Below are 21,982 nucleotides of genomic sequence, written 5' to 3'. Positions count from 1 at the left end.
GGATTAAATGCTAGTCAAATTAATTAAAATTAATAGATGCAAATTTTATTTTTGGGTTTCGTTGTACAATGACAATAACGTATCTTAGTTACTGCATTATGAATTAACTTTTTATTTAAATTAATTGAAGCAAAGATAAAGCACTTGTATTATTATTTTGTACAAAAGCAAGTAAAAATATGCAGATATTTTTATAAATGCATTTTTTGAGAGAATTGGACCATTTACTTAAAGTCGTCATGAAAAGTTTTGATATTTTCTTTCCATTGTAATGTAGGCTATAGGCTAAAAAAATGTAGGGCGGGACTTGATTTTGTCGATTAGGAATTGATTGGATGGTTGGATCGTTGTGATTTCTATTGCTGTTATGTCAACATGTTATCGTCAGAGAAGAGATGTTGCGATAGGGGAAGTTTTTTTATTAGAAAATACGAGGGCACACGATTTTTTTTTAATTACCTGCTTGAATAATTTATTATAAATACTTCAATATCCCATAAAAAACAATAACTGCCAATTTGGATTTCATGGTAACTTAAAAAAATAGTACCAAAATGAATGTAATTTAACATATTATTATTTCAAATATCTCCTACTAAAAACCCTTCTTAAGCTGGTCTACGACTCCCTGGTCTGTTTAGGTTTTAGTATGGTTGTCTGCTGGGACAGACTGAGCGAGATCAAACCAGAAAACAACCTTAAGCTTGTTTAAGTTTTTTTTTTTTTTTTTTTTACCCAATCAGGGTGAAAAAAAAAAGACAGAAAGGTTATTTGCAATGTTTGTTAGACAATGCATTATTCAACAGTTGTAGTTATCATGCCCAGCATGAATAAGCCTCAGTTTGGGTTTGTGTAATAGTGGAATGGGATGGGATGGGGAGGGTGGGATATGTTACAGTCTCGTCAGTAAAAGTTTACCCACACGCTGGGAGGAACCATTCCCCTCGCCAGCCGACCCACACACAAGACACATTTGAGCTAAATTCTCTCCCTCTCCTCTGCTCAACCTTTCCCTCAGATATGCTCAACACAGAGCGGATTCAGCACACAACATCAGGAACTAAACGTGGTCCTCGACAAGAGCACATCTCAGGTACGTGGACGTCCCGTTTTACTTAATTGATTAACATATTCGAAAATGGGCTTATTGACGAGGCTTTCTTGTAGACCTTGCCGAATTAAACGCGATTTCAGCTGCTGACGTTAGTAACACTGACCCGGGACGTTCAATAAACGCAGGGAATGAAGCGTCTAAGGGATAAACTTGTGAGATAACGGTCTCATCTATCGTCCCTTAGGCTAATGTCCCTGCATCTATCATAGAATAAATGACCTCGAATACGGCTGAAATGATATTGTGGACTGAGATGAATTGCATTGGTGATTTTCAGCTAATTTGTTCCTTTCCGCTGTGGGAAAAAATGGTCCAGAAGGCAGACAGCTTGATGCTTGTCTGTAAATTGTGTGCTCAGGGGTCGGGCGCAGTGCGCAAGATGTGTGTAGGCTACATTAGAGAGGTAAAGGGTGAAGTGAGCAGATTGTGTAGTGCAGAGGAGAAATGGGCTTCACGTAGCATGCCATTATAACTTTGATGTCAAGTTTTGTGCAGACGGATTTTCTGTATCCTATTTCAGAAATGTTCAAATCCACAGCTAACAACAACTATTTCTTTATTTAATGTTTAAAACAACATGCATGTTTTGCTATAGCCTACACGCACGCCTGACGCCATTATTTTGGTGTCACTCGCACAATCCAAAATTAGGTGGTGTTGTTTAACCCCCTAATTAGCCTTCGTCGTACATATTAACAGGCTGTGTTTTAAGTGTGTTTTCAAACTTTGCAATAACCATATAAGTTTGGTAGGCCAATATAAGTTAGCGAATTCCCACATGTCTTTTAACTTAAAAGGCGCTCGCAAATCGCGTTCATCGGGAGATAATAACAACATCGGTCGGAACTAGCGTTAAGGCCGTTCACACCAAGAACTATATATTGCTTCCACATCCACACAGTTTATTTTAAACACGCGCTTCAGTTCTATCATCTGCTGATTTAAATAAAGCAGGATGGATTCTTAGTTGCTGTCAATGTTCAGCTAGAAAAAAAATTATTGTGAACCTGATTCTAATTTCTATCTGATCATCTTTCATTCTGTACCGTTATCGTTATAGTTGTTGCGTGGACTCTGCTATTCTTTTAAATTAAGAATGATTTTTAAAACTATGTCTTTATCGTTATAGTTTTGTTAGGCCCCTATTTGACACTTTTACACAAAATAAAAAAAGGTTACCAAGTTGACTGGGGACCCAAAAAAAGTTGACCTCTCTGAAAACGATAATAGCCTATTCCCGTGTTATACCTATGTGAATGGAGATCAGGCAGCTTCTATTGGTTGTGTCAGCAGTTGTTGTTAAACTGTTCAGACAAACAGCTTCCTGCTGTGTTGACACTGGCTGGTTATAGTGAATAACATCAAAGGGCATGTGTCTCACGTGCAGAGGAAGCGACCTGTGTCAGTTCGCGGGATGCGAACAGTGAGGTGCGAGGTCAACAACTCTGCGCCGGATGGTAACTCCACTCAGTTGGGAAGCCACTGTTCAAAAGAAGGGCTGCTTTTGGTTGACCTTGACTTAGATGCCAGCAGTGCAGAGGAGTCTGGTTTAGAATGAGCCCTTATCCGAAGGGATGTTTTGGAGTGGTGTTGGTATAATGTACAACAGGTCTTTTGATTGCCAAGGTCCTGTTAAGAGGCTGTAGGAAAGGACCTAATCAAGCATATCTGTCTTTATGTGGTTTACAGGTCTTTGTTTTCAAAAGCAAAAATGTGGGACATTTTTTATATAAAGCTTTCCATGTTGGAAGCTGTTGTAAAAGGTGAAGAAACAAAACAAATGGTTGATCACAACAAAATGTGAATTGGTCAAGTTGACGCCAAAAGGATCAAATGATCAAACAAAGGTCTAATGTGAGGGAAATATATATTGGCAAAATATAACAAAATATATTGGTGTATCGTTAGATATACATGTCATATATATATATATATATATATATATATATATATATATATATATATATATATATATATATATATTATAAACATTACTATTTTTATGTGTTTGAAAGAAGTCTCTTATGTTCATCAAGCCAGCATTTATTTGTTTAAAAAAATACAGAAAAAACATAATTGTGAAATATTATTACAATTTAGAATATTTATTTTTCTAATTTAATATACTTTAAAATATATTTTATTTCTCTGATCTAAAGCTTAATTTTCAGCATCAATACTCCAGTCTTCAGTGTCACATGATCCTTCAGAAATCATTCTAATATGTTGATGATTATTTATTATTATTATCATTATCATTTACTATTTATTATTATAATTGATATAATTATGACTATTATCAATGTTGGAAACAGTTGTGCTGCTTGATATTTTTTTATAACCTGTGATTTTTAGGATTCTTTGATGAATAAAAAAATATTTATATGGTTAGAAATATGTGCTGTTCTTTTTAACTTTTTATTCATCAATGAATCCTAAAAAAAGTATCACAGGTTCCAAAAAAAAATATTAAGCACTGTTTCCAACATTGATAATAACGGAGTATCAAATCACTGAATGATTTCTGAAGGATCATGTGAAAATGAAGACTGGAGTAATGATGCTGAAAACAGCTTTGCATCACAGAAATAAATTATATTTTCAAAGTATATTAAAATTGTAATAATATTTCACAATATTACATTTTTCTGTATTTTTGATCAAATAAATGCAGGCTTGAGCATAGAACTTTATCTTCATCAAGTGACACTGAACTGAGAACATGTACATTCAAAGTGTAGTCTATTTAAGTATTCCTTAAGTCTAAAGGAAAGGGAGGGCAATGGAAGGACAGAAGAGGAAGAGAGCTGAATCACAGAGCAGTGATACGTACGTGGAGAAAAGAGTCTGTTTCCTGGAAATGTGCTGATACCGCTGATGCACATGCAGTTAGTCACATTTAAGTGATGAGGGCTGTTCATTATTGAACAGACTGATGACATAATTCTTTCCTAATTTTAAAAATTGTTCAGTTAATCATTAATATTTCAGTGGAATTTTAGGCACTTTACAGTGGTGTGTTCATTTGTAAATATGCATAGTAGGGGTCGACCGATTATCAGCCTGGTCGATTATTGGCGCCGATATTGAGCATTGTTATGGTTATCAGTATCAGCCATTTTCAAAACCGATTTGCCGATAAAATAATTTAATTTTGAAATGCGCTATATTTGGCTCTGACGCAGCCACCTCTGTCGGAACTCACCACTCTGTAGACTAGACCAATGCAATGTCCCGCACATCTGATTTGTTGGGAGTCACGAGTCCGGCCAATCAATGTGGAAAGCTGAAGGCACTGAAAGTTTAGCACTCACACCGACAGCACTCGCTGACTGGAACTGCTGCACTGATCAGTGATTAATTAAATTAATAAGAAATGCTTTTTGATTAATAAAATTTAATTTAACCATTAAAATAGAGTCTTTAAGTTTTATAGAATGCTGCTTGGTGCTCCCTGTACATTTTTTTTAGTTATTAATAATAATAATAATAATGTTATTATTAACAGTTCTCAGATTCAAAGATATGTTTAAAATAATTTAAAGAAAGTATTTGTCAAAACTCTTTGTTATTCTTAATTTTGACATTAACTTACATTTTTACACCAGACATAGGCTATATATCGGTTTTAAAATATCGGTTATCGGTCTACTTGATCTGTAATAATCGGTATCGGCATCGGCCCTGAAAATCACATATCGGTCGACTCCTAATGCATAGAATGTGTACAAGACCTAATCCATAATAGAGATTAATGAATAGAGTTGCCTTATTCAAAAAACAGAGAACGTTCTTACAATCTCCTTTTTTTTAGTAGCATAGGGCAAATCATTGCACAGGTTCCCATTCAGATCATGAATGTAATCGTTGTAATCGAATGGCCATTGCTCATTAAAAGAATAGATAACATCAAGTATTAGTTTGTTTTCAATTCTTGCCTGTATTGGAAAAGAAAACAGAAAGCGAACAGGAGAAGATACCTGAAGTTCCAAAATTCTGACACTGCATTTGAAAATCGGTGAAAGTTTTTTTTTTTTTAATTCACCTCAGAACAGTTTATCAAAAACACAAGTTTGATAGATATACTACTAAACTAATTGCAAGAGTTTGAGTTGCATACCGGTCAACATTAGGGTGCAATAATATGTAAAAGACAAGCTTTCCCCCCTCAAATTCCTTATATATTGCATAGTAATGAAAGCTGGTGGATCAACAATTTAACTGCTTTAAGATCAGAAGCATTTTGGTTGTGATAAACATTTAACAAGCTAAGTGCAACCATCTGCAGATGAAACTGTGCAATTAAATAGCGGCCTAATGGTAATTAAAAGAGATCCAGGGTAAAGGATTGGTAATAGCTCTTGCATATGATGATGTCATACATTAGATTAGAGGCCTTAAACTCATATGGAAAACAGATGGACCACTGAACTTTCCTATGCTCCTGTATGGATTCCTCTGGTCAAATACATTAGCCTGAGATGATTAAGCTCAGGGGAGGAATAGAAACCGATAAGGATCACTGGTCAGCTTTTTTCCTCTGATTATAACAGTAACCTTCTTCACTGTTCAAGGTTTTAAGGGTATATGAGCAGAAGTATAGCAGCACTGTTGTACTGGTATTAGGTAGGCTATTCAGTTTTAAGTGTCATTACTTTGCCATTTATTTGTTAATAATACATTGTAGGCTTTTATTTGCAATTGCAGTTTCAGTGATGGTGTATAGTCACCACGTTTTCCTGTCTGTGCTGTTTAACACAGTGGTGTTTTTTGAAACATCTCTAAGCTTCTTCCCCTTCATTTGAGATCATATTCTTTGGCAGGATAGGAGCGTAATTAGCAGAATGCTTGTGTATGCCAGTCCTTTGATCAGAGTGTTTTTAACTGATAAACCTTGTCACTGTCATCTCTCTGTAAGTCAAGTCTCCTCACTCGAATTATGTACAGCCATGTGGGTTAGTTCATTAGAAACCCTGTTGTGAGTAAGTCATACTTATCGTCAGTGTTAAGACCATGAATAAGTCGTACTCTGTGTGTTGTTTGATTGTAGCTTTTTATAAGCATGCTTTTGTAGATGTCCTTGGTCAATCAGTGAACCTTCTACAAGGCCTAACATAACCATTTTCCCCCTCACGATTAGGTTTTGGATCTTGGATCATCTTTCTGAAGGCCTATGTGCTTCCTGACATAAACAAGAAGATTGGGCGTACAAATCACGAATGTCTCAAATGACATTGAAAAAGGTCACCCATTAGTGACAGTCGCAGGCATATATTTTAATAGACATATCAATTTTGATTTGTTTCATTGAAGTGCTGACCATTCTTTTCAGTTTAAATTGCCACATTAATAGCACAAGACAGAGCAGCAGTTGACCTTGACAGTATGTTCAAGCACTGATACAAAGACCTCATTTTGAGCCAACACATTTCAGGACTGCGAGGAGAGAAACTGCTCTTTAGTTAGATTTAAATGACGAGTAGATTAAATTTCTTTAGGAACTTTTTTAATCTGTTGGAACAAATTTAATAAAGATTGCATGTAGATCTAGATCTTACACAGTCTATTGTAACTTTGTCTATTGGTAAATTCTAAATGTAGTATTTTTCAGGGTTGTTAGAGAACTGGGAGAACTGAGTTGTACTGTAGGTTTGACTCTCTACTGTTCAGCTGTGGTTAGTTCCAGCCTGGAAAAGCATTACTTCCTACTTTGATGATCCTCTGGTCCTCCTGCCAATTGAATTACCAGACTTTTGAAAACATTTCTTTAGTGCTGCTAGTGACACCATACTTGTAGGCTATTGTTTGAAACCCCCCTTTTCAAAGAAAGCAAAATGGCTCCATGACCACAGCTCAAACAAAACAAGAGCTGTTTAATGTTTTTTTAGACCCTTTGGTCTGTCACTAAGAGAATAGAGGCATAAATAATTTGGCTGCAACTATGACCATCACATACTTTAAAAAAAAAACCTGAAGGCATAGACATCATCAGCAAGCACTAAATTAAATATACGTTAAATAAATCTTTCTTCACTTCCTCCATTATTCTCTTTTGCATTAGCTTTTGTACTGCTCTGGTTCACCCAGTTTTTTTATATTTCAGAAATAAGTCTCTTATATCAAAATGCAGTAAATAAACAGTAATATTATCAAATATAATTTAAATATATAATTTAAAATAACTGTTTCTGTAATTATGATGTAATTTATTCCTGTGCAAGGCTGAATTGTCAGCATCATTACTCCAGTCTTCAGTGTCACATGATCCTTCAGAAATCATTCTAATATGATGCTTCGGTGCTCAAGAAACATCTCTATTTGTTATCAATGTTGAAAACAGTTTTGCCACCTAATATTTTTTTGGAAACTGTGATACATTTGTTCAGGATTCTTTGATGAATGCCCCTGTATATTTCTCAGCTCTGTGCTTTCTCTGTTTCTGTCTGTTTGAGTTCATCATTAAAGTGATTGCACATGGATCCGAACGCCTCTGACTCTTCATCACACACACATATATATATATATAATTTACATATAACTATGTTGAATATATATACACACATATATATTTTATAAACACAAACTTTTATGTTAGATGTGATTAATAGAGCGCTATTTGAAATAGATTGTTTTTATAACAATGTAAAAGTCTTTACTGTCACTTTAATGCATTCTTGCTGAGCAAAAGTATTAATTACTTTCTAAAAATAAAATCTTATTGACTTTTAACCTTGTGAAAGTAAGTGTATGTCTACCATTCTATTAAATATATGGAAAATCTATTAAATTACTAAATGTAAATGTTAAAGACCAGCACAGGCCTATTCAAGCCATCTGCCCCTGTCTCTTGAAATGTGCACACATCCTCAGGAAGAAGAGGTCAAAAGTGATGATGTCACAGTGTTTACGATGAAGCGCCTGTTGTCCGAGTGTGAACACGTGCCTGTTAAGGGACAGTGTAGGAGTTCCTTGTGGATGGACTGAACAATGAAGGGGTGAGGCACTGAAAGGACTTTTTATAGGACAGGGTGGACATTGTATTGTTTGTTATAAAACATATTATTTTGATTAACCATAGACACTCAGAATCCCTATTTACATTTGACTCATTGAATGAGATGATGCTGTGTCATGGTACAGTGGCTGTGCTCTCAGGCTTAAAACTGCGTTGGCCATTACGTTCATGTTTATGGCACTTATTAGGCAATCTGTGAGGAGACATTAGTTTGATGAGGTCGTTCATCACGAGCTTCATCGCAGTTGTTCTGTCACTCCAGAGACTGGAAGTTAACATGAAATCAAAATTGACCTTATTTACTCTCTAATACATGTTCCTGGTCTAATGGTCACAATGCATTGATTTATGTTATTTCAAAGAATAAAAAATATGGTCTTTGAGCCACTTCTGACTTTCTTTTTCGTCTGACAAGTCCAACTTTTTTTTACTCAATTCCCAGTCAATGGAGCTTGCTGTACATCCTAATCACACTTTTGCATTATAACTTTTATAAAAAAAAGTTTAGCAAAAATTCAGTACATTTGTCTGATACTGAGTGAAAATGTATTTTGTTTTGTTTTATTTTTATTGGGCTTTCTCTTTTGGTTTTTTTTTTCTTTTACAAACACAAATAACACAAATCTGACTAAGTCTAAGAATAAAGAGTTGACACCAAACTGTCATGGCGGCAGCTCTGGGCTTTGCAGGACTGCTGTTGAGGGGGGTGTGAGGCAGGCCAGACCTAAAAATGTGTGATTCATTTATGAGGGAAGGCAGTGCTGGCTCCACAGGCAAACCTTGCAGTCTATAGAGGAAAAGAGTTCAGTTTGCTCTGAGGTAAGAGGCCCACCACCTTTATGGGTTTATCTTTAGCATTTAGCTGCAAATAAGGGATTTTACTTGAAGTGGGTGACACAAAGAGGTGGTCTTCAGCATTTATTGCTGGAAAAAGAAATCTAAAGTTCTCAATATCTGCGTGGAATTAAATGATTCACTGCTATTGTGGCGTTTTGGCTCAGAGCAGCCTCATGACATCACTGGTCTGTCTGTGCTCTTGTTCATTTTTAGCTTGTGACATGTGGTAGCCATAAAAGCAGGTCATTAATAAAAAAAAGCAATGTAGTCTATATCACGTATCTGCAATTTTATGAATTTACTCATGCTCTAAGAGGCAGTTTGTCATTGAGAAAACGTCAGCTGTGCTCTGAAGCAGGCAGACATTTCTATGCTATTTAGAGTCTCCATGGACCTGGCTTGAATTGTTTCCACTTTTTGCCCAAGTCTTAGGCTTTTCAATTTATTGTGTTGCAATGGGATGAAAACATAGATATTTGGGGTCTTTTCTTCCCTATTGTGACGTAAATCCGAATGAAAAAGCTTCTTTCTTCTCGAACGAGATTTTTGTTTAGTGCATGACATGATTTTGTCCATCTGGAATTGATTGGATTGTTGTCATTTGCTAATTGCTGTGATGTCATGTGAGTGACAGGTTGCTGGAGGGGAGGGATTATTGCCCTCCTCTCAATCCAGTGCACGCATCATCAGAGAAGAGATATGTCATCGAGGGGGAGGGAAAGTTAATGTTTTTAATTAAAGATTAATATGGTGCATGAATGAAAAAATAATGATGTGCACGGATAAATTATTTATAAATATTTAAATATAAGAATTTTGATTTTATGGGGACTTAAAAGACAGCAGCTCAGCAGCTGATATAAACCACAGAAGTTTGTGTAAAACCCATGATCTTATTATCCAGCATTATTTGAGAATTACCCAAAGAGCATCTTTTGCTTCAAGTGAATAACATCTGAACGACTGTACAAAGGATTTCACATGATCAGTGCCACAAATTTAATTATTTGATTAGTGTGTGTGTGTGTGTGTGTGTGAGTGTGTGTGTGTGTGTGTGTGTGTGTGTGTGTGTGTGTGTGTGTGTGTGTGTGTGTGTGTGTGTGTGTGTGTGTGTGTGTGTGTGTGTGTGTGTGTGTGTGTGTGTGTGTGTGTTTGCAGGTGGACTAAATGTTTCTGAAAGACATGACTAGTGTTAATGAATGTCATTGATAAAAATTCACATTAAGAATTTTCCATGTGGCAGTAAAGATGGAAACTCTTCCTTGGTGTATTTTTTTTTACCTCTGTGTGTGCTAGATGATGCTGTGAGAGGCAGTTCTCTCTAAGGGCCTTTAATGGTGAATGTGGATCAGTCTGGAGTATCTGGGTTGGAAAGTGTGAAAATGTAAAAGTCATACCTCTGCTAACTGCTTCCTTCAACTTCTGACAAACATCATTTAGATCAAAACAGACATTTTCTTTTGGAGAAATGTGGAATGAAAATATGCCTATCTGTTTCAGTGCCATCAGTAAAATCTCAATCTCAGTCCATATCTTCTAACATGTAAAATTGTAACATAGTAGAAAATAATAATTCATAATAGCAAGGTTGTGGGTGTTTTTATCGATTGGGGTGATAATTCTCATTGACTACATTTTATAACTAGGCCTAATCATGTATTTTATGATCCATAAAAGATTGTGCTTTAGCTTGTTTAAGGGAGATTACAGAATCAGTCAGCATGCAAAGCTGTGAGAACATTCAGGTATTGTGGAAGTCTACCATTTGGACTTCACCCTCAGCAGATCAATGAAATAACTGTAATACTTACAATGCTGGGAGATTTCAGGCAATTTTGTTTTCTCTTACTCTCTCAGAGTGTGTTTGTGTTTAGGACAGGTTAGGTAACCTCTTTTCCTTAGTTTTGCTCAGACTTTTCAAGGCAGGTTTTGTTTTGGTTACCTGTTGTCTACACCAGTAGGCCTACTACTGTTTAATCTGTTCTTTCCATTGTAAGTGATTTGAGGTTTTTCTATCCTTGTATATTATAAAGTCCTTATAAAGTCTTTATAACAACTACTCGATTGCTAAAGTCGGTATTGTGGCTCAAGATTTTTTTCCACACCTAGGTAAGATAAAGTTTCTAAGAATGGATAGTCAGTCATTCTGAGAGAGATTTCCCTTCTGGATAAAGAACAGAGGAAAGAAGAGAAGAGGGGGCAGATGGGAGAAGAGAAGACTGGGTCAGTGAATAGAGAGACCGACAGCAATACGAATCGTTTCTCTCGTGGCAAGATAGGACCTTTTTGTTTTGGCTGTGAGCAGCAATCCTCTTATGAAAAAGACTGTGAGAGATAATCATTTTAACTTCATCTGTGTCTCTCTCTCTCTCTCTCTCTCTCTCTCTCTCTTTCTGTCTCCCTCCCCTCTGTCCCGTTTCTTTCACAGCGATGGCCTCTCCTGTGCAGCTGTTCATGAGCTTGCCTCATCTGGACTAGGAGTGGAATTCAACTGAGACTCGCACGGACACATACACACACACACACACACACACACACACACACACACCACTAAAAGCATAAACACACCGTGTAGCCATGTACAGCGTGGAAGACCTTCTCATCTCTCATGGATACAAAGTCCCACAAAGGAACAGCAACAATGTCCCCGTCTCACAGTCGTCTTCTCCCCACCCTGCAACCTATGAGAAATGTCTGCCGTCACGAAGCGACAGCCGGTGTGAAATCGCTGAGAAGCGGAAAGGACACAGCGGCGTGAATGGCTACGAGGGGGACCATGTTTACAGCGATGGAGTTATCAGACAAGCTCCTGCCAGGGGATTCCCCGGTGACACTGAAAACAGGGTCAGGAAGCAGAGGACACAAGACGTGGACAACGGTAATCTAGGAGATGGACGTTTGCCAGAAGACAGCATGACCACGGACAGTGGGTGAGTTGTGCTCATGAGTTGTTTTTGACCTCTTCATCTTCTGTCCAACATTTCTGTATTGCTGCTGTCTTTCCTTCTTTTTCATTCGTTCCTTTGATCTGAGGTTTAAGCTGTCTTGCATGATGAAGAGTGTTACGTAAAGGTAGGAGCTGTCAAGGACTTCACTTTTGCACTAGGACAGATCCCAGTTTTCCTTTTTTCTTTTCTTTTAATTCCTCCCCTGTCGCCTTTCTTCCTCCATTTCTTATTTTTTTGTTTGCACTTTCTTTCATCCTCACGTCATTCTCTTTGTACTTCCTACATTTTTATGTACTCCGTTTCCTCAGTCTCACTCATTTCCCTGCACTCTCTCCTACCTCACTCCCCCTGTAGCAGATGAATTCATTAATATGTTTATGTGCAGTGCGGTTTTTATTTCCTCTCATTTCACACGGGACTGTAGTGGAATAAACATCAATGTTGTCTGAAAGCCCACAGCACCCCCTACTGAGCATGCTCAGTTCTGCAAGTACAGCCAGCAGTAAACCACATGTCCCATGGCCATAAGCCCTTTGTCAGATCAATATTGCATTCCTTATAACAATCTCTTATATAACAGCATTATTAATAAAACATGGTGAACTACTGAATTCTGCCTGCTGCATTGTCGCAGAGCAGCTTCAAAGATTAATTCAAAGAATAAGAAAAATTACATGAGAATGCTTAATATTCCTTACGAATTTTGTAAAATCTCATTTTGTCCTTACATTCATCAGTTAGTCAGTCATGATGTCCTTGTGTCATAGATTTTTAATGATAGATAGATAGATAGATAGATAGATAGATAGATAGATAGATAGATAGATAGATAGATAGATAGATAGATAGATAGATAGATAGATAGATAGATAGATGGATAGATATGTCTCTTTTGACAATTATTGGCATACTATCAAGGTAGTGTACTTTTAATAATTGCATGTCACATGTTTTGATACTCAGCAGTTCAGGGCAGGAAGCAGCTCCACTGCTGTGACTGTTACTAAGCTAGATTATCCTTCCATGAGTGCAGGTCAGAATTGTTTAACATGCAGATCATATGCTCACTGCTGCCAAGATATTGGATGAGAGAACAGACCTTCAGTGCTGACTCAACATTTTGCACCACACAAGTTAGTCATGTTCCTGCTTAAGATAAAATGCAAATTAATTTTGATGTGTTTGCACCATTAAAACCTCCCAGTTTATTGGGCCCTTTGAGGTCGTCTGCTTTGTTGACATCATTGTCAGCATGCACCTTCTTCTCTTAATGTTAGTGTGATGCTGCCTGTGTGCTGTGGGATTTGAACTCCTGAGAAACATTTTTTAAAATCATATTTGAAATCAACAGTCATCATTACTCCGCCCCCAAAATGCACAAAAATGCAATGCAAGAGTGGGTGTCTCTCTATCATAGCTGAAGCAATGCAAAATAATGCTTTACGAAAAATAAAGCAAAGATGAGAAAAAAACGAACATACAGTACACAAGAGTATATACAAGTAAGTGGACACCAGCTCCAGACAAACAATGACACTCAAAACTGTCCTGTTACTATAGCTAACATCACAACAACAGCATATCTTGGTTCTATGAAACATAGCAAAACCAATGTTACTCATGTATGGAGCAGAAACAACGCTGCCTATGCATCTGCACCCAGGCCTTCCCGCGTAGGTCTTTCCAGCGCTGGAAATCTTTTCTAATATCAGTCCTAAAGCTCTTATCATAACCCTTCTTTTTCCAGTGAAATTTCATTGACCTTTCCTCTTTTGTAATGTCTCTCAGCCATCTCTCTTTCTACAGTCTTTCTTCAAATCTTCTTTCTTCAAATCTTGCTCACTCTTTCTCCTCCCCATCATGAGTGTATACTCCCCCTACCGGTGATTAACCACATGTGTGTTGCGGTGCTCGGTTCGATCCACTTTCAATAGCTTTTCTCAGAATTTGCCTTCTTCACTTTGAAGTATATTCACGTTTTTATATTGTATATAACTAGAAACAATCTCATTGTCAGTTTATTATTTGTATAAATCATTTTTGTGTCTGGACCACTAACATAAAGTTGAAAACTACTGACAGAATGAATCAATATGTTGCTATTAATATTTCTTAATATAAACAAGAAATTTATAGTTAAACAAAGTCACATCCTCAAGTCCTATAAATACTGCCTGTCAAAAAATGGCTTATCAAATATAACAGCTGACCTCTATTTATTTAATTCCATCTGTGTGTTTTTAATGCAGGTTTTTTGAGACCCACAGAAGAATACATTCTCAGCTTAGATCTGAGCAGGATGTGTCCTACTGGCGGAGAAGAGGTCAGGACTTTAGTGTGCTTCTGGATTATGCAGACTTCAGCGACCCACGTGGAAGGGGAGGAGGGATTCCCAACAAACCAGAGGGCATGCAGCGGAGGCCAGAATCCGCCTTGAGCACAGAGGAACATAACCGTGAAAGACAACGGCGGGCAGAGAGTGCACGTGCCAGAGAGAGAGAGATGGCCCTCCACGTGTGGAGAGTTGCTGCTGAAAGAAAGTACCAAAGTTTGGGAACAGAGGAGTGGCGTCCAATGACCAGTATGAGCTGTCATCCATCTGAAAACGAGGTGGCACAGGAGCAACGTAGGCCAAGAACTGCTGAAGGAGCTGTTCCACCAAGAACCAAAAACAAGTCCCAGTCACTGCCCAGAATGGCTCTGCAATCTGAAAGCCACCAGTACTTCAGCATACCAACTGCTGGGCAAGATTCACATGGGAGCTATAAGTTAAATGGCCACCACACACAAGACCCTCATGGACGGCATCTTAATGATAAAGAGTGCAGGCTACGGTGGACTGACCGATCAGGAGCACAGTCCGCACCACTACCAAAACCCAGATTCAGCCGTCCTCTCAGACCTCCATCTTACGAAGTCCACCAGCAGATGCGTGGGAGTGCAGAGATGCTCACAGGGGAGCTTGTTCCTCGTGCCAGAGACAGAACTCCACTGCCCTTCTCAAGGCAAGAGTACTTTGTACAAGAACTTGGCGGTTCTGGTGTAGAGCCCCCTGGTTATATCCCTCCTCCATCATACAGGAGGCAGTCTATAGTTAAAGGGGGTCACAGAACTTATCCTATTTCAATGGCTAACCACCAGTATAGAGGTGACCCATATATGCAGGGCTCTGCCATGACAGAAGTGCAGGAATGGTTTATCAGGCAAACTGGGATGGCTTGGCCAGACCATTACAGAGATGGAAGAAGAAGTATGCCCTGCAGGAGACAGGCATATCCTGGCTACAGTGAAGAACGGATGGGTAACATTCAGTACATTCCCTTTGATGACCCCCGTGTCAGACACATTTCAGGAGCAGGAGTAGATGGGAACTCTTTAACGGATGCAGACAAAATCAGAAACATCAGAAATGAGATTCCGGTCAACCTCATATCTGAGAAGTCTAATGACAGTGCCTTTTCTCTCACAGAGAAACACTTTGACCACACTGAACCAAGTAAAAGCAATATTAGTGTCTCTGTTAATGAGGACAGTATGCACACGGAAGTGTTGAAGGAGACGGAAAATTCAAACACAATACCTGACAAAAACTGCAACAGGCATCCAGCTGCTCATGGCAATATAGTTGCTATTCAGATGACAATGCAACAAAACTCCAGCTCAGACCAGGGTTTGATTGAGACAGTGACACAAGTAAAGAAATTTGAGGCAAAAACTGTGGCTGAGAACAAGAAAAACTCAAAAAAGAAGCTGAAAGAGACAATGTTTTGCCTGGTTTCTGTCCCTATTAGTATGAAAGCAAACAAAAGTGTCTCTGATCCAAATAACAATCAAAAAGTGATTAATTCAATAGAAAACACAGGGGTGCAGCATGACAACCAAAACCTTATAAAAACATCAAGCAAAGAGACACATATACAGTCCAGCAGCTCCCTGTCAATTAAAAGTTCCCCTTCAGGGAAAGAGATTGTAGATACTAGGTCACTTGATCCAAGTCAAGACAATGAATTTTTCTATGCAGGATCCTGGCCTGGAGATCAGTACAGAAACCAGGAAACTCAGACGGGCTCTCCGGAAGTTTCCAGAAATACCCATCCTCCTGCAAATGACCATCCCTCCAGTTACACAATCACTGATAATGATAATGGAACAGACTGTAGTGCCAACTACGGATATCCCATGATAGGTCAAAAGGATCTCAATTCTTCCAGCAACAGTGCATTCTCCAGAACTGGGAATGGAAGTAGTTCAAGTATAAGGAGCCCGACTCTACCCCAGTCAGCATCAATTCCACCATCTCCAGACCGTCAACCTTTGCTGAGAAAGACCAAGCAAACAGAAGATGGTCAAGAAGTTTTTGGACAGTTCTTGCTAAAGCCAGTGAACAGACGAAAATGGGATGCTATTGGGGAGCTTGAGTCTTTTAATAAGGAAATACAGGATCATACTGGGAAGTATCCAAATGTTGACCAAAATATAGAGGAGCTGGATGATGCATTGAATAGTATTTTGGAGCTGAGTGACACAAGCAGAGAGGTCAACAATATAAAACAAGAAAACACCCCAGTTCACGTGAAGGAAGAAACTGTTCAGCATTCACATATAGTGCAGGTCACAGAGACACAACTCAAAAGCAATAACTTAAATGTAAAGTCCAATTCAGGGAACAGAGGCCATCCAGATTACAAAGGAACAAAAAGTTATTTGTCCAAGCCAAAGGTAGACAGCCGTATGCAAGAGATACCTGTCACTAAAACTGATAATTATGTCAACTTTGAGATTCTGCATAGTGAGGACACAGATCCAGAGATGCATCGGCAGGATATCCCAGTGCCAAAGGAGTGTATGCTTAAGGATGTTGGTTTAACAGTATACACTGCCGTTCCTGACACTGTGACCTCTGGATCCCCCACATGCCTGAGTCCTGAGTCACCTATGTTAACCAGCCCTTCAGATAACTCAGAGATGTGTGAGACCTTGCAGATTACATCATCAGACAGTAGCGGAGATCTGAGCAGGCACAGCCCTGAGTTTGCCAATGGTACTCAAAGCTTGAACAATAATAATGCCTTCAACTCCAAAGCCCTCAAAAAGGAAGCTGGGAGAGAAAGCACAGAGGTTAATATATCAGGGAGGTCCTCACGCATCCATGTGATCAAGAGTCTTCATTGTAGGTTTAAGCCAAATTTTGAGGACGATGATGATGACGAAAGTTTTTATTCTGATTATATGAGCTGGAGTAATGAAAAGACCTTGGCAGATGAACATCTTGAGACTCTTTTGAGTCAAGAGAAGGCCAACAGTATGCAGACCGAAGACCTAAGTAATCTGTACGAAGTCCAGTGTGCCAAAGGCATTCCTGAAAATGAATCCATTGAACAAAGGGCTGCCAGAATTCTCGGCATTGATGTGCCAGTTGAAGCATTGGTTGTTGATCAGGTTGATGGCAAACCAGTAGAAAGTAATTTGATAACCACAGATGCTCCAGCTTTGGCAACACAAACCAAAGAGATGTGTTTAAAGGAGGGGACGCAGAATGCCAGTAGAGAGTTTGAGGAGGTCTATGGTAAAGACCTACTAGATAGGTCTATGGAAAGTCATGGAGACGTGTCAGAGGTAGGACTAGCAGAGGAGTCTGGAAATTTACCTAGTGCTGACAAGCACTGCCAGAGAGTCTCTTCAGTGTTGGAGCTGCCAGAGTTTCCTCCGAGTAACTTATGCTTGTCGCTTCCACTGGCCGAGGATGAGGAATTGACTCTTAGTGTAGGTAAGGGAAACAAGAAGGAGACAGTTAATAATGAGATAACAGAAGCGCCACAGGATCAGTTGCAGGTTTATTGCTCATCTCCTCTGCCCCCCTCATTCACAAATAATCTAGCGTCCCTGGAGTACGATGTCTATGCAAAAGAAGAAAGCTCTCAGTCATTAGTGAGAACTATCACCAGGATCACCTTGGCCAAAGAGACAGACTTGGAAGAAGAGGGAGATATAAAAGAATCAACAAAAGTGGATGAAACACTAGTGGAAGAGAACCAATATGGTGAGAATGCATTCGGAGAAAACAAAGACATGACAAGTTATATGCAAGAAGAGGATGAGGAAAGGGTTCAAGAGGAAGTGTCAGCTGAAGAGCTGATACAACCCAGATCAACGCAGCAACCAAAGACTATGGCACGTCCAATCCCACTACCCCGTAGTGGCATGGTAGCAAAGCGAGAGATCACTCTGCCACAAGGATTCAACATGGATAATACAATGTCTGCCATAGAGGATGATGGCAAGCTGTTTATTTCAGGTCAGTACACTAAATTCAGCATTCATAACGTTAAAAACATTTTTAATTAAATGCTATATAAAATGTTTTAATCATATATGGAAACAAGATTTTCTCAGTTGCATTAAAGAGTAGATACATCTTAGCTTCCTAATAGTTCCTAATAAAGATATTGATAATAGTTGGCAATAGTTGGCAAACAGTCAGCTTAGCTTATGTTTAGTTTGTAATAGTTAAACACTTCATAGCAGTCTGCTTCCCATATTACAGTTTTGCTTTGTGTATTGTGTGATCTCTATTATGCGTAGTCCATTACTAGGAAAGGTCACCTTAAGCAACATGAATTAATTGGTGTGGTATACAACAAAAAAACTGGACAGATAATCAACTTCCAGTGGAAATAATGATTGTTTTTTTCCCCTGGCATATTCTGTAGCATGATGAGTTGCCAAGCCACAATAACTGGTCTTAATACTTGAGGACAATGAGCAATGAGTTTTTTTCACCACAAGAGGGAAGCGTGGTATGATATATACTCATTGCCATAACAAATCAGGCGAGAATAGATAATGGACCAAAACATTTATATTATATTATATTATATTATATTATATTATATTATATTATATTATATTATATTATATTATATTATATTATATTTTTCAAAAAAGAAGTTTACTCTAAACTGATATTGATCTCCTTTTCTAGTAGACATATTATGTCTTTCTTTGGTTTTGAGTCAAAGTGATTAATATCATTTTTATTTGTTTTCAGATGGATACGACCCCAGTCATGTGGAGAGAGTCTGAACTTGGACATGGTCAGAGCAAACCCTGTGACTTTTACTGGAATACAGGCTGTAAACAAACACTCATCTGAAACTGAGAATGATGTAGGCTAGAACCACTCATTTTATTAAAAATAGTCAGAGAAGTTTATAAGCAGGCTGATGGACTTCATGTCACCTACAGTATTAAGACTATTAATCCTGGGAATTTCTATGACTGTGTAATGGCTGGAATAGCTAAGATGTCTATCAATGAGATATGAATATATAATGTATATCAAGTAAAGCTCAGATATTACAGAAATAGCTACAAATCAGTCTGTATAGACTTAATAATTTTCTAAAGTTTCTCTGCACCAGCAAATGCTGGAGTTCTGTTGGGCTTTCACTGAACACAGGGTCATGGTGCCAACAGCAACAAGAAAAACACAAAAGCGTGCACTTTCTCATTTTCTGCAGTATTACCAATGAGAGAAAGGAGAGAGGCCTTGATGTAACAAAGCAATGAACTGGACTGGCGAGGTAGCAGCTGAATCAGTGACATTACACTATGCTTTTAATCACAGAAAAATATTTTTGTAAGAAATGTTAAAAGGAAAGTTTGATTATCTGTTTTACAGGTTGGAGAAACCATGTGGTAAAACTGCAATACAAAATTATTATTATTATTTTTGCAAATTATGGAATAGGATGCTTTTACCCAAAAGAGGCAGCTAAGAAGAAAGGTGAAGAGAGGCAAAGATTTAAAGATATTTTGTGTTAAATCTTGGTCTACAGCAACTTTAATCTTAACTGCAGTGATTTTAGTTTCCGTAGTAATTGTTTTAAAATTACTCCCTGCACTTAAGAGTTTTCACATCTCATATGCAGTTTGAGATTTTCAGAGTGGTAATCTGACAATGTATCATCTCACCACAAAATCCAATCAAAAAAAAAGAAGAAAAATGTATTTATTTTTATCAAGCTATCAACAATCTGTACAGATGAAATATATTTGAAAAAGTGGGTTTTATTTTACCTTGTGATGAGTTTGTTTGCTTGATTACAATCATTATGGATATATCATATCGGAATGTCTGTTATCTTGTATTACTCTGGCAATGAATGATTCTTTTATTGTGCCATGTGGCGTGACAGATGTCAGAAATTGTTGTTTCTTTATGCACAAATGAAGTATTCTGAATCTTAAGTCCACCTCAGTTCTAAAAATGTACTCATATTGTGAGTATACCTACCAGATGTAGTGCTTGTAAACTAGTTTACCCTTGTAATTGCTTGGTTACTTTCTGTTATGACTGTACTTGCATAGTTGAGTTGAGGTGGACAACAGTTGCCCAATGATATTTCCATCACATGGTTTTTATAAATGCAGTCCAAAGTGCACTAAAATTAATTTAAGTAAAAACAAATTAGCGCATAAAAAAAAATGGAAATAGTGGTCTCTGCCAAAAACTCCAGTAAAGTCATTGCCTCCATTTACTGTGAATATAGTTATTGTTGTGGATAAAGTGTGCAAATACTATAATGTTATAGTAATATTACTATTAATATTTGCCATAAGCAGAATTATAATAAACCATGAATTCATGAAAAAGATGTTATGTAGTCAGTGGATAGGGAAAAAATAAGACTTAGCATTAATCACATTTACTTTTTGTAAGTTGGCATCACATTTTTGTTTGTAAGTAGTCCTTGATTGTTTATACCATTTTGTACAATTTTGTTTTTCAAAACAGATGATTATATTGTTGCATATAACGTATATGGCATTTAATATCTTTTTCTATTTTCATACAGAAACTGTACATGATTATTTTGTATTGAGTTGGAACTTATTTGCCTTCTCTGCATGAGATAAAAGATGTAAACTAGGGTCAGGAAAAATGTTTTGCATACAATAGCATTTGGTACTACATTAAAATATATTCATTATATTACATTGTGCACATTTTTATCCTGCTAAAAAAAGCTTTGAACAATATTTAAATTCCAAACCAGCTATTTTTTTAAAGATTTTACAGAAAGTTTACTGTGCACCTCAGTACTTGTGTCTTTGAAGTATTGGGTGAATGTGAATGAAATGTTTGAGAGGAAATTCTTTTGTACATTAGTAGATTGCTCATTAATAAACTCCTTGCATGGACTGTTGTTTTATTTTCATCTATTAATAATTTAATCTGTTACATAGAAAGCAGAAACAATTTGCTTGTTTCCTCCTTAACAGGTTTATAAAGAGTCATATATAAAACAAAACACAATTCACATGTTTGGACTATAAAAGCGCTTACATTCTTCTGAAAAAAAGAAGAAGATGATTCTCTTTTGCAATGCATTTCATTAATGTGTAAATAAATTTGAAACCTTCCTAGAAACAAACATATACATGATAATCAAACACATTTGTTGCCAAGTAATAAAGAAAACCTTTTTGTCATTATTCAAAATTCCTTATTTTTGTCACGGTTCGTAGATTCATTGGTTCCTTCTTGTCTCGTAGTTGTTGTTATGTGTGTGTGCGTGTGTGATTGTGGGCGTGACGGCTCGTTCCACGCGATCAGCGATCAGCTGATCAATCTCCTCTCCAGCTGTATCCAATCTGCTCTCCCATAAATACTCACCGCATTCTTCTCTCCTTGTCAGATCGTTGTTTGATGTCTCGTTCGTGTTTGGTCCTGTTCCAGTCGTCCTTGCTGTGTTGCGGTTTGTTCCTGTCTTGGTCTCGTTTCCTGTTCGTGTTTGGATTACTCACTCTTCATCACTTCAACACTCTGCACTTGGACTCTGACCATCTTGTCCCTGCGTCACCAAACGAACTTTAGACTTTTCATTTATTCTACCACAATAAAACGAGTTACTTGCACTTTTGCTTCCGCTTCATTAATCATGACAGAACGATCTGACCGTCAGATGGAAGCAGCGAGTAGTTCGTCGGCGTTGGAGGATTTTGTCAACACCAGCATTGGCAACCAGGAAAGAGGTCTTAACGACACTACTTGGGCCGTGCAAG

The 21,982-nt window shown here is 37.7% G+C and overlaps 1 protein-coding gene across 1 annotated transcript; it reads left to right on the top strand.

Annotated features, from left to right (window-relative positions):
• The first annotated feature begins 902 nt into the window (after positions 1 to 902).
• jcada (junctional cadherin 5 associated a) lies at positions 903 to 21,118 on the top strand. The gene is made up of 4 exons (XM_077200942.1): positions 903 to 1,093; positions 11,395 to 11,896; positions 14,164 to 18,209; positions 18,963 to 21,118. The coding sequence occupies exons 2-4, from the start codon at positions 11,544 to 11,546 to the stop codon at positions 18,995 to 18,997; spliced, it is 4,434 nt and encodes a 1,477-aa protein (XP_077057057.1). The 5' UTR covers positions 903 to 1,093; positions 11,395 to 11,543; the 3' UTR covers positions 18,998 to 21,118.
• The last annotated feature ends 864 nt before the right edge of the window (positions 21,119 to 21,982 follow it).

The sequence above is a fragment of the Siphateles boraxobius genome, unplaced genomic scaffold, assembly GCF_051911475.1.
Source record: "Siphateles boraxobius isolate OS27281-9 unplaced genomic scaffold, OSU_SipBor_1 46, whole genome shotgun sequence".
In the NCBI taxonomy this organism is placed as follows: domain Eukaryota; kingdom Metazoa; phylum Chordata; class Actinopteri; order Cypriniformes; family Leuciscidae; genus Siphateles; species Siphateles boraxobius.
This window is presented reverse-complemented; position numbering and strand designations above follow the sequence as displayed.

Coding starts and splice junctions, on each gene's coding strand:
- jcada (XM_077200942.1), top strand. CDS start 11,544: ATGTACAGCGTGGAAGACCTTCTCATCTCTCATGGATACAAAGTCCCA. Junction 11,897..14,163: donor AGCATGACCACGGACAGTGG/GTGAGTTGTGCT, acceptor TTTTTAATGCAG/GTTTTTTGAGACCCACAGAA. Junction 18,210..18,962: donor TGGCAAGCTGTTTATTTCAG/GTCAGTACACTA, acceptor ATTTGTTTTCAG/ATGGATACGACCCCAGTCAT.